A 14042-nucleotide genomic window follows, 5' to 3' on the forward strand; every position below is an offset into this window, starting at 1 on the left:
GAGCTGACAAATGCTCATTGTATGTAAACCCTTTCATTCCGGGAATCATCCTCGTAAATCTCCTCTGAACCCTCTCCAACATCAGTACATCCTTCCTAAGATAAGGGGCCCAAAACTGCACACAGTATTCCAAATGAGATCTCACCAGTGCCCCATAAAGCCTCATCAACACTTCCTTACCTTTATACGTTATATTTCTCAAAATGAATGCCAACGTAGCATTCGCTTTTCTTACCGCCGATCCAACCTGGTGGTTATCTTGCACGATCTATCAGGGTATCTGCACGACTACCCCCAAGTCCCTTTGCACTTCTGTACTTTGAACTTTCTCCCCATCTAAATAATAATCTGCCCGCTTATTTCTTCTTCCAAAGTGTACAACCACACATTTCTCATCATTGAATCTCATCTGCCATTTCTTTGCCCATGCTCCTAAACTATCTAAGTCCCTCTGCAACTTTTCTGTTTCTTCAATGCTCCCTACTCCTCCACCTATCTTGGTGTCGTCTGCAAACTTAGCCACAAAACCATTTACTCCATAATCTAAATCATTGATATACAGTGTAAAAAGAAGCAGCCCCAACACCGACCCTTGCAGAACACCACTGGTAACCAGCAGCCAACCAGAACAGGATTCCTTTATTCCCACCCTTTGCTTTCTGCCTACCAGCCAGTGCTCCACCCATTCTAATATCCTTCCTTTAATTCCATGAGCTCTCATCTTATTAAGCAGCTCTTGTGTTGCACCTTGTCGAAGGCCTTTCGAAAATCCAAATACACAACATCCATAGCCTCTCCCTTATCCACCCTACTTGAGATTTCCTCAAAAAAAACTCCAATAGGTTGGTCAGGCAGAATCTTCCCTTCATGAAACCATGCTGGCTTGGGCCTATCTTGTCATGCACCTCTAGGTATTACATAACCTTGTCCTTGAGGATCAACTCCAATAACTTTCCAACCACCAATGTCAGACTAATAGGTCTGTAATTTCCTTTATGCTGCCTCCCACCTTTCTTATATAGCAGAACTACATTTCCAGTCCTCCGGAACCATTGCCAGAGTCTATTGATGCCTGGAAAATTATCACCAATGCCTCCACAATCTCTAAAGCCACCTGCTTCAGAACCCGAGGGTGCACTTCATCCGGTCCAGGAGACTTATCTGTCCTTAGTCCATTTAGCTTCCTGAGCACCTTCTCTCTAGTAATCTTGACTGAACTCAGTTTTATCCCCTGAGACCCCTGACTATCAGGTAAATTGCTGATGTCCTCCACAGTGAAGACTGATGCAAAATACTCATTTAGTTCCTCTGCCATCTCTTTGTTATCCATTATAATCTCTCCCACACTGTTTTCAATTGGTCCTATATCTACCCGTGTCTCCCTTTTGCTCTTCATATATTTAAAAAAAACTCTTAGTATCCTTTTGTATATTATCTGCCAACTTCCTTTCATAATTCATCTTTTCTTTCCTAAAGACTTTCTGAGTTTCTTTCTGTAATTTTTTAAAAGTTTCCCAGTCTTGTTTTCCCACTAATTTTTGCTTCCTTGTATGCCCTCCCTTTTGCTTTTATTTTAGCCTTAACCTCTCATTATTATTGTTGATTGATCTCATAAACATATGATTTTACAGAGCAGCATATTAAGCAGTTACGTCAAGAGTTGTGATGAAAGGATGGTGTGTTTCATGAATACTGTTCTCGTGCTGAGAATTTGTATTATTACAATTGCATCCATTGAAAATGGTCATCTTGGTTCAGCCACAATTCAGCTTCTGTAACTGGTGCATTTACTTACCATTGCTATTTTTAAAAAAGATAAGGAAGTAGAAATTTTCTCATGTAGCAGAACATTTTATGCATTATGATACATGTTTTTTTTAAATCAGTAAATTAATCACTAAAAGCAATCAGGAACTTCTGATAATGGTAATGCAGTCCTCTGTGCTTGAGGCAGTTGCACTGGATGATATTGGATGCATAGCAGTCATGTAAATTCATGTACAGTGCATGATTGGTGCCAATGTTGCAGTATTTTAAAGCAAACACAAGCTTTGAAAACAGCATGGACCATGAACACACGGGCAGCCTTTACCAGAGAGTGAAGGCCAACTGCAGCTTACATTTCAAGAGCCTATTCAATCCTAAACCACTATCAGGCATAGTACCATTTCAATGGCTATTTTAAAGAATAGAATTTCATGAGGAATTTCTAATATGCCTTAAGCAGAGAGTCAGAAATACACATATTTGTTATAAGTGTATTTAGACAAAACTTGCTCAGCATATGCAGGTCCAGCTTAAGCTACTTGTGTTTTACCATGGAATTCTAAAGCACATCTATCTCTCTGGTTATTTTGCAGAGTACCAAAATTTGATCTTCAAATCTGCAGACAAATCCAAAATATAATAAATAAAAATAGACTGCTTTATTAACATCATAAATTAGTTGATTAATAATACATGTTTTATTGCTTGCCATTATTCCATCTCTCCTTTCTAATTGCATAATTTTCAACTATGTTTGAGAAATGCAAGATCAACTACTAATAGAATTAGTACATCAGTACGTGCCCTATTTTAAACTCAAAATATTATGACTTCATTACAAATAGAAAATAATTTTCTGAAGGTTCAGTTACTTTATGCTATGTGCTTCTGAATTGAAGCCAAAGCTGACTCGTACTCTGCATTTGACAAGGTTCCTGAGCAAATAATTAAGCAAAGAGTAACTTGAATTTGTGCTTACTTAATAAACATTATTGTTTAAAAAGGACACATCTTAGCCTTAGAATAGCAGAACATTATGCATACATAGAATAAATTCCAGGTGAAATAGCAGCTCTGTTCTTATGGGCTGGGATTTCAATTGGATTATTTCAAACAATCTTAAAAGAAAGCCCAGTCGGTGGTCTGTTCATACAATCTGTGATTAAATTTTGATTTCATCCCATGTTCATTTAACAGCAGTTGGATCTGGTGGTCTTAACAGTAAAATAACGTTATAGTACTTGTCCTTATAAACAAACTTACTTTTGTTATAAGCATATGGGAAATCCGGTAATATCATTTATATGCACAGACATGGCAGATTTTGATCATTTATCCTGGCACTTATATTCACAGATCAGTGACTTCAGAATCCACATCCTTAGAAGGCAGTAGTTTATTTGTTCCAGAAAACAAACAACATCAATACCTCCTACAGCTGATAAGATATGCAGACAATGTTAGCCACTGGGTCTCTGCTGAAATTGTCATGTGTAACACGTGTAAGGTGAGCATTCCAAATATAATTAACATGTACATTTATGATAATTCTACAGCTCAAAACCCTGCTGTAATAATAGTTATTTCTTGAATTGTGATGATCTTTGTTTTCTTCCATTCTGGAATGATCAAAACAATCTGCATCCATCAAAATTATTGGACATTGTTATGAACCAGCTCTTTGCAGTTTCAGAATCTATTTGTATTTAGTCAGAGGTTAATCAGTCAAAAAATAGGTGTTTGTTAAAATGCAAAATCTGATTCATTTACATCATTTAGTGTTCATCTTGATCCTCCCCAGACACTCCTGCTTGCTCCTTTCGTGTGCTGCCTCTGAGAGAGTGATGCTAGTTATCCCAGTCTGCCCTCATTGACTCCAATATGTTCTGTTTCAGATCATAGTGTGTGCAATGTAATTTCATTGTCCTGATATTTTCATTTATTTATTTGTTAAATTTCTGTGATAGTACAACATACTTAAAAATATTGTGTTATTATGCATACTTAAAGGAAACAAGCATTACTGGCAAAGCCAGCATTCATTGCCATCCTTAACCAAGGAAGGGGTGATTTGCTGTCTTCTTGAACCACTGATGTCAATGAGACATACCCTCATAGCATTTCCAAGATTTTGACTCAGCAACAGGAAGGAATGGTGTATGATGTGGATGTAAACTTGGTGGCGTTCACATACAAAATCTGCCTTAGTTTTTTCACGTTGTAGAGACCAGGGATGAGTTGGGTGCTATCAAAGAAGGCATGAAGGTTGAAAGTGCACATTGCAATGACAATGTGCTAGAGGTGGAGGAAATTATTGATTAAGGTGAAAGGTGTATGTTAATCAATTTGGATGTCATTAGACTTCTCTGACAAAGTGGAGAGTATTCAATCACATTCCTGACAAGTGACTTTTAGATTGTAGAACAACCTGGGGAGCCAGCCAAGCTTCTAGTCCATTGTTAACCCCATAGGATTTTGATGATAGCGAATTTACATTGGTAATGCAATTGCAAGTTAATGAGAGGTGATTATCTTGTGATATGATTATACTATCTTGGGAGATGATTATCTTGGGAGGACTTAATCTTGTTGGAGCTGATCATTGTATGTGACATGAACGTTATTTGCCACTTCACACCATGCTGGAATATTGTCCAGGTCTTACTGCATACAGGCACAGACCGCACAGATCGTTTTGTTACATGGAAATACCACTGGACCTGAACAAGGTGCAAAAAACAGTTGGACAGAGAAACCTGGATCAAGAACACATGGACTTGGTTGTATACATGCCTGGTTAGCAAAGCAAACAGGATCCTGTGTTCCATAAATAGAGGCATATCATAGAAAAATATGTAGATTATAATAAACCTTATATGTCAAGCCACAACTGGAGTGTTACATTCAATTCTGGCCATTACTCTAATCTGAGCTCCGTCACAGCAAGAGATTACCTGGTGAGCAGAGGAAATGTTTGAAGAATGTTCTCAAAGCCTCCTTGTAAAAAATGGAACATCCTCACTGTCCCATGACTGCTGAAAATGAAGAAGAAACATTTTGGGATCCTCGTCTCTTTGGGAACAGGTGAAAGGCGGAAGATGGAAGGGTGTACCAGCTCCCATACTGTTCACCTACTGACCCCATCAAATACCTCCTCTCCCTGCTGTAGCAGTACCTGTGAATCTCATGTTGCCCTCATCAGCCACCTCAGAACCCATAGAAGTGGAGTGGAAGCAAGTCATCCTCCAACCCCAAAGTACCACCAAAGAAAAAAGATGATTGACCTTTAGAAATGATCTAAAGGACCCAGAGAAGATACAGTGAATAGAAATTGTTCCAGGATGAGGGATTTTAACCATACGATGGTTGTTTTCCTTGGATAGAAGAAGGTTGAAAGTAAATTTGATAGAGTTGTGCATAATCATGACAGAGTTAGATAGGATAAGCTGCTTTTATTAGCGATGATTCAAGGATCAAAGGATGCATTTATTATGACAGGCAAAAGATACTGGGGAGATTTGAGGAAATGATGATGCAAGTAGAATCAATCAGGACTTTCAAATGGAATTGAAAATGCACTTAAGGGAAAATTAACTGCAGGAAGAACCTCAGGGAGCCACTGCAGCAATGACCTGCAACTTACAATGACCTGTCAACTATTAACCTGTAATCTGCAACCTCCAGAACAACAACCACTTTACCTTTACCAGGTATTAGTTCTGGCCAGTGTTCTCTCCACATGGCAGAAAACAGAATCTCAAAAGCTTGGTCTGAAAGTTTAAATTAGTATGGAGACGTTCTGTGTTGGTTATCAATGCTTAGACTGACTCATTGGATTCTTGAAGCATTTTATTATCATGTTTCATTATTGACAGATTGTGTTTTTTTTAATAATAAAAACATTCACAGTTATCATACACATTAACCTTGTTTGTAAGTCGTATGTAAAAGAAAAAAACTTCATTTCTGCTGTTTTTCAAAAAAGGAAAGAGGAAGTAATACCTGTGATGCATCTGTTTTTACAGTCACAAAGTGCACTTCTGTCAAAATTTCTGTCCATTGGAAAGTTTTGTTATGAATGGAGAAATTTTGCCACAGCCATGCAGATTCTTAGTAGCCTGGAAAACCTGATAGTGCGTCAATTACCCGTAAGTAATTACTGAGGTTGGTAAAGAACTTGTTCATCGAATAATGTTGCTGTTGCAGCAAAGTAAGCTGCAGTTGACTTGTTTCAATCATGTGGATTTGAGTTACAAGGACTTCAACATTTCTAGTCCATTAGTACTCTGTCCATTGTCCTTTGACAGTTCTGTAATTATTTCATGCACCAACGTATTATTATATGGTGGTTAATGGAAACGAGTGGCAGTTCAAGTGATTGCCTGGAAAGTAGAAAAAAAATTAATTTTTCAATATTAAAAAACATCACTTCACTGCTTCTCTCTGAACACAGAATTCATTGCAAAATTTTAATATCTACTTCCTTTTTATTTTTAGTCATGGAAAAACTTGTCCTCAAAGGCTCTGGAAATCATGGAGGAACTAACTGGTGTACAGGTATTGAAAATTATTCAGAAGTGATCAGAATTCTTTTATTGGCATAATCTTTTTCATCCTTCATCAAAACTTAGCTGCTTAGGTGCCATGTTTTGTTAAAGAAACACATATTGAAACAGTGAGCTGGATTGGCTATCATGAGTGTTCACAATCAAAACCAAATTCAGGAGAGGTGTCCATTTACAAGATGGTACAGGTCACACTTTCTTTTTGATGGTTAATTAAATAATCTTGTGAGGATATGAAATAGGATGAAGTGAGGGTGAAGAGGACTGGCAAATCAGAATTTTAGGCCCCATTCAGGAGAGCAGGTGGCAAGCAGGCCAAATCTATGGTAACTATGTACATTACCTGGAAACAAATAGACAACATGCCGCTTAAAGTCCTCTGTTTCCCTAACAAAGATCGTTTCCCAGGAACTGTTGCCTGTTTCATACCATCTATTCTTTGCAGGTCTCAAGAATGCACTTGCACAAGATACAATGTCAAATTGGAAGTCTTGCAACAGTTCCAACCCCTAACCAGCATTGTGATCAAACTTTATTGCTAATGGGGTGTGTTTGCAAATTGCCATAAAACTTCCCGTACTAGTAGATGGTAACATGAGAAAAACGTTTAAATCAGAATCAGGTTTATTATCACTGACACATGTCGTGAAATTTGTGAATTTGCATAAGCAGTACAGTGCAAGACATAAAAATTACTATAAGTTACAAAAATAAGTAAATAGTGCAAAAGAGGAATAACGAGGTAGTGTTCATGGGTTCATGGACCATTCAGAAAATCAATGGCGGAGGGGAAGAAGCTGTTCCTGAAACATTGAGTGTGGGTCCTCAGGCTCCTGTACCTCCTCCTTGATGATAGTAATGTAAATATCTATATGCAAGTGGTTTATGATATGAAAATGCAACTAAAGATGTTAACACGTTTGGTGACGTTAAGTGCCTTAGCGGCATATTGTAGATGTGTGAATGATGAAAGCGTATATTTCTTTGTCATAATACAGTCAAAAGAGATCCAGATTTTAAATTCCTTGCCTCTCATTCAAACAGAGCTAACTTTAAGTAGGATTTAAATTATCTCTTCCACATTCCAAGATCAGCATGAATTTAGTTTTTCTCGCACATGCATTCTGTAAGCAATAGGTTAGAGAGGTTTTTATTACAGGAAGAAATAAGCGGGTCAAACAGCATCAGTGGAGGCAAAGGCAAGGTCAACATTTCAGGTTGAGAACCTGCATCAGGACTGAGAACGTACAGGGAATATAGCCAATATATAGAAGTTAGAAGTCAGACAGAGGCTGGTAGGTTATAGGTGGAACCAGATAAGGGAGGGATGATGGGTAGGTGGAACCAGGTGGGGGAAGGCAGAGTAAAGATGAACCAAGGAAGAAGAAACCCAGTTGGATAGATATGAGGGTGTTGAGCAGATGGCACCAGGTGGAGAAGGGTAACCAATCTTGGTAACGGGGCAGGGGGGTGGGATGGTAAAGGTGAACGAAAGGAGAGAGAACCTGGGTGGACTAGTGGGAGTGGGGAAGGAACACAGGGGATATGGGCTACCTGAAACTGGAAAATTCAGTGTTCATACCTTCGGGCTTTAGGCTACCCAAATGGAATTTGAGGTGTTGTTCTTCTAGTTTGTTTAGCTTCACCATGGCAGTGGAGAAGGCCGAGGAAAGACAGGTTGGCAGGGGAATAGGAAGACGATTTGAAATGACATGTAACCGGAAGCTCAAGATGGCCATTGTAGATGGAGTGTAGGTGTTCTGCAAAGCTGTTGCCTCGTCTGCATTGGGTTTCACTGATGTGGAGGAGTCTACATTGTGAGCACTGAATGCAATAGACCAGGTTCCTCCCATCACCCACATATCTATCTAGCTGTGTTTCTTCTCCCTTGGTTCCCCTTTCCTAGCCCCTCCACCACCTGGTTCAATCTGCCCATCATCTCTTTCCTTTTCGGCTTCCACCTATCACCTACCAGCTTTGGTCTCAACATTCCCCCCTCCCCCACCCAGTTCCATCTGCCTAATCTTCCAACCCCTTCCCCCACCCCCACCCCCAAAAAATCTGGTTCCACTTATTATGTATCTGCCTCTGCCTCACCCCTCCCTCTCACTTCGATATACAAACAGTCCAGATGCAGGGTCTTGACCCAAAATGTTGACGTTCCCTTTGCCTCCGCTGATGCTGCTTGAATCACTGAATTCTTCCAGTTTCCAGCATCTGCATTCCCTTGTGTTCCCAGGTTTTTATACAGGTTCCAGACAATTGGCATCCAGCGGTGGGTGGAAGGTGGCTCTAAACCATGGCCTTTCCCCAGATAGCCTTTGTCGTGGCTGCACCAATTTCATTGTATGCCTTAGCACATAACCCTGCACTTTGAAATATGCTAACCTGCAACATTTGAGTGTTGCAGCTCTCCTTACATTGGAAGATGAGCAAATTTCTGGCAAACCAAAATGTTGCTTTAACCTTATTGTTAATTCTCCACCAGGACTTGATGTTTATCTCAGTATCCATATCTGGGAAGAGCCCTACATTACACAGGTTTACAAGTTTAACCTTGACAAAGAGTACTGCATTCCTAAGCAAACCTCTTAGCAAATGCACATTCAAGAAAACAACCATGGAAAACAAAGCCATTTATCACATCATGTGTCATTGAAGCTTCTCAAAAATGGCAGTTACTTGTTTTTTTACTCTTAATCTTTACAGAATTACAGAAATGTCAGTATCATATGCATTGCATTCCAGTGTGCAAAATGACTGGATTGTAATAATTATGACAGGAAATGGTTGCATGTAAAATTTATGATTTTACATAAATTGAAAAAGATCTTAATTTGAGCGAGAATGTATTTTTCTTCTAATTCTTAAAATTTTCTTGAACCTGATTTTCAGGTTTTCCTGAAGAGTGATAGCCTTTGTTTGATGGAAGCAGATAGTTTCAGAAAGCAACCAACATTACCATGTGCTCGTATATTGGCAATGCATGTCCAGCAGCTAGAAATAGGTGCCTTTACCATGGCCAACGGCACTTATAAATGGCCGAAACTAAGGTGAGTTTTGACAAACTTAAGAAATTGTTTTAGAAAGTCATTCATGCTTTCATAAATGCTAGATTATTCTTGTCCAGGATGTGGTTCAATTCCTCCAAGTAGTTATATTCATAGTTATACTTATGTTATAAAAGTAAATTGATTTTTCCACTAAGCCTTTCTATTTTCTTGAATTTAATGTTAATCTAGAACTGGACTACAGCAGTTCAGCTTTAAACCTACTCATGAGAAAAATTGCCACGCAATTATTTGCTTTTATTCATGCATATTTACATTCTGAACCCACTTGACTTCATTGTTTAATTTATATTGAGATTTTGCTTGCAAGCTCTTCAAAGGAGTTAGGAAATTCTCAGGTGTGAAAATTTAATTACATAATACTGATTTTCCTTCAGTGTTAGCAACTGAACATTTTTTTTTCCTTCTGGAATGAAACAAATTTATGACCATTTCCAGGGAAGTTGCGGATCGGCCTGGAAAACTGATCTGGCGTTTCCTGGCATGTATCACTTTTACGGCCCCAACACAACTTCTGCCTGACAGGATTATGTTGTTCCCTTTCAATGTTTCTTTTGGAGCATTGTATGTGGACACTTAGACTGTTTTCCTCAGAGCAACTATCATTGGTCACTCCAGGGTCGACCATGTTTCATTACCACACCATCTGGGATTGGAACCCCTATGTTGTGTACACACCCTTTCATTGGCTCCTTGGAATCACTGCTGCACTGCTAAGTGCCAACAGCTACAAATTGTCATAATGTATCAGTTTACTAGCATGAGCCAGACTCCACCCCATTACACCAGGGAAACCAACAATGCTTAATTAATAAGGAATGCATTTGAGGATTGTGGTCCCACTGGTTCTTTAGAAAACAACGTTAGTGTGTCATGCAATGTCACTTCACCACACCTAAAAAGGTGAAGATTTCTGTGCCATGTATTTTGGTGGAACTCAACTCAGAAAAGATTACAGACCACTGAGTCAGATGTTTTTGCAAGAATCACAGTTATTTAGAACAAGCCTTGAGGCTAAGAATGTGGGTAGTGCATAATAATGAGCAAAACATTCTAATCGTGGAAAACCATGTGGACAGACCACAACTTCCATCTTTGATGTGAAATTGTCACACCATTAAGATGCAGCTAATACATCTATGGAGATAGTAGAACTGGCCCTATGACTTCAATTATTTCCTGTCTCTCTTTGAATGATGCTGCTCACTCCTTTGAACTCCATACGCAATGTCACCTTGACCATGACATTTGGGCATTGTGACTTCAGTTGGTAATAATAATAGTTTTATATTGGTTTTTGCATCCAGTTTCCATTATTTTTCTGCAAGTGGGACAGGAAATTGTGGAATAATTATACACGTTATGTTTTTGTATTTTTTAAAGGAAAATAGCAAAGGTGATTAGTCAGATACAAGCATTCCAAGAAAAACCCTACATGTTCAGTCCTGATCTGGAGCTTCAAACTCATCTGAGACAACAAATATCTCATTTCAGTGATGTGGACATCCATGCTCTTGCTGCTGAAAATAAGAATAATTTCTACCAGTCATCAACTGAAAGGCACACACGTAAGATTCAAGACACACTACGCAAAATGAAAGCAACATTTCAGTGATACTTTAGACCTACAGCAATCTATTTATTTAGTTTGGGAGATGACTGGTAGTGTCCTTCTGGGTGTTACAGTTACTTGTGTAATTAGTACAAAGACTAATTTATTCTATTAAAAAACAGCTCCTCCTTTTGCAAAGTTCTTTTATATTTCACAAAAGTAATTGATTTGTATGAACAAATTATACTTTAAAATGATAGAGAGCTACAATATTTTTGAAGTTACTCTTTAGAATTAGTGGGAAACACCAGGCTCCAAACAACTTAAATTTGACAAATACTTCCCTGGTATCAGTTCCCTGGGACTCACTTTTTTCATTTAATATACTCACATAACCTAGGTATCTTCACTGATCTTAGAATTAATGTAGGAATCCAACATTAATTTTCCTTCCACTAAATGAAGCTGCTTGGTTATGCTTGAATGATTTCAAAATGCATGTTCTCCCTGTGACTGCATGGGTTTAGCTTGCCACAGCCAAAAATTGGAGGTTAATTGGCTACTGTAAATTGCCCCTAGATTTGGTTCAAAAGAGAATCATGGTGCATTTAGTGGACATGTAAGAGAGAAAAGGCACTTGGGAAATAATGGGGGAATGAGATTGATGGGATTGTTCTGAAAGTTGGCAGAGACTTAATGGGCCAAATGGCCTCCTCCTATGTCACAGGAAAATATGAAATGTAAAAACAAAGTTTTAATTTGTTTACCAATTACTTGTGAATTAGATGATGTTGTATCTTTTGAATTCATGATATTTGGAGCCCAAAATTTCTTTCAACATACCGGTTTAATAATTTATTTGCTACAAAATGATGAAACCATTACAATCAATGTATTTGACTGAATAATGTTTAAATACTTGATAAAACATTATGAGCTGTTTTTGCTAAATAGTAAGGAAACAGGAATGTTTCTCAACACTCTGTAGAGCTCCCTGCTAGGAGATTGGAAAGCAAAATAGCTCTCAAGTCTCAATCCATACTACTGTCTAACTAATTGGAGCAGGAATCTAAACCTGAAGGGGCATGTGCCCATCCCTTAATGTTACGGGGTGAAGGAGTGCCTGCAGGCCATAATCTCATTACATTTCCTTTAGGTGATTAGTGGGGGAGCCCAAATGTAGGCTGCTGTATAGGAGGGGTACAGGGCAGCTTGAAGTCCGTTCAGTCACTGCCACACTAATGGGAGAGAGTGAAGTAGACTTTCAGTGGATATGCGATTAGGCTGTGAACTGACAACACAGTTCCTGCTAAATGTTATCCCTAACATTCAGAATAATACTACGAGCAAATATTTTTTAAAAATTGCTCCATTCTTTAGAGAAGACTACACTCAGCTCAGTAAGTCTACCAGGCTATGTAACTGGGAGATATCTGTTGGAAAATTTCAAGTAGAAAGTAGTATTAATTCATTCTTTGGCATTCACTTTAGAATATTTAATAAACAGCTGTCAATAATTAAATAAGATGTTTCACTCAGAGCTTCAGTGAAAATGAGATGTGTGGTTTTCTTATATCAGGCTTCTTAAACATTACCTTTATTCTGTAACTAGAAATGTAAAAGTACTCACAATTGTATAGTGTTGTAACAGCATTAGGAAACAACACAATAAAACATCTTTGCATGATAGCCAAAAGCCTTTAGATTTATATAAAACAATCAAGGTCTCCAATTTGCAAAGCTAGTTCTCTTCAAGGAAAGAGGATTTGATTTAGGTGAAGTAAAAAAGGCTTTAATGTAGAATGTGGCGCACTACAAGTATGTGTCTGATAGTCACTTGACATATGCCAGGTTTCTGTTGTCTGATTAGAGAAGCATTGAGTTGGATTTGTATTATTGTGACCTACATTGATTTTAAAACTTCCTGATAAACCTGTCAAAAATATACATGAACAAATTTAATATTCTGTTAGTACTTTTAAAATGGTGAATGTTCAGTAGCACGGTGAAATTGTTTATGTTGACCATGCCTATGTTGAGCTCTATATTTAAGTCTTCCACAAGAGGAAGAAGGAATTAGCCTATCTTATACGCAACTTTGTACGTAGGTAGTTAAGTAGATAATGGCTTTAGCGAAAGTCCAGGAGCAGGACTTGTGGTGCAGCAACTGTTTATTGGGAGGAGAAAGGTAAAAGAACCAAAGCATAGCAACTGATAAAACTGAAAAATATCATGACAAACATTTAGCACAAGAACACAAGAAAATAGGAGCAAGAGTAAGCCACCTGGCCCTCAATCCTGCCCTGCCATTCAATATCATCGTGACTGATCTGATCCTCCTCTGTACCAGAGCCCTCAATTCCCTGATCATTTAAAATGTATCTCTCTCCTCTTTAGATGTTTCTAATGAGCTAGCCTCCATAGCTCTCTGGGGCTGAGAATTCTAGGGATGCATGAAGAATTTAAGATGCATCAAAGTGCAAATAAAAAGTGTTAAGTTCAAAACTGCTTACTGCTCCGTTAAATGGTTTAGCACTGAAGACTCAGAGAATCTGCAGTCAGTTTTTCCTCTGGCATGTGCCCCGGGTGCATGCATTTGCTGGTGCATCAGAGAGGAATAAGAGTTAATGGTTTATTTGGGTTGATGCAGTAAACTCATGAATAGTGCTGTTACAAGTTCTTCCAAAAATCCATCTATTTGCACCTCTGAAATTTTTAGTCAGGCTGAGGCAATTCTTCATCTAAATGTTCTATTTAAAATGAGATCAAGTGACGTTCTGGTGTCCCATGACAAACTTTCTTCTGTTTCCATTGGTTGAAAGTCACAAACAGGCTGCCCTTTTAAAAATGGACATCCAGTTTACCAGCACGCATTTGAAGTAGCAAGCAGAATGTTGGTGAGAGATGAAATCATTAACTTTTAGGATTTTGACCTGATAAAGATTTTAAAATTAGCTGGTTAACAGAGGTTCACTGGTAGTAACTGCAAAGGTCTGCAAGAAAAATTCATGGATCAATCAATGTTGTTTAGCAGAAGGCCCGTGTGGAGCCCTATTACATTGCACATGTACTAGGTGGAAGATAAAG

At 38.4% G+C, this 14042-nt stretch overlaps 1 protein-coding gene across 1 annotated transcript in view; it reads left to right on the forward strand.

Annotated features, from left to right (window-relative positions):
• LOC127577009 (kinase non-catalytic C-lobe domain-containing protein 1) overlaps nt 1-12539 on the forward strand; it is a 145133-nt gene extending 132594 nt beyond the window's left edge. The window contains exons 26-30 of the mRNA XM_052027867.1: nt 3124-3274; nt 5793-5915; nt 6265-6324; nt 9228-9385; nt 10787-12539. Of these exons, the coding sequence (XP_051883827.1) occupies nt 3124-3274; nt 5793-5915; nt 6265-6324; nt 9228-9385; nt 10787-11018 (724 nt within the window). The 3' untranslated portion in view covers nt 11019-12539. The remainder of the gene's footprint in view (nt 1-3123; nt 3275-5792; nt 5916-6264; nt 6325-9227; nt 9386-10786) is intronic.
• The last annotated feature ends 1503 nt before the right edge of the window (nt 12540-14042 follow it).

Source organism: Pristis pectinata, chromosome 12, assembly GCF_009764475.1.
Source record: "Pristis pectinata isolate sPriPec2 chromosome 12, sPriPec2.1.pri, whole genome shotgun sequence".
NCBI lineage: Eukaryota > Metazoa > Chordata > Chondrichthyes > Rhinopristiformes > Pristidae > Pristis > Pristis pectinata.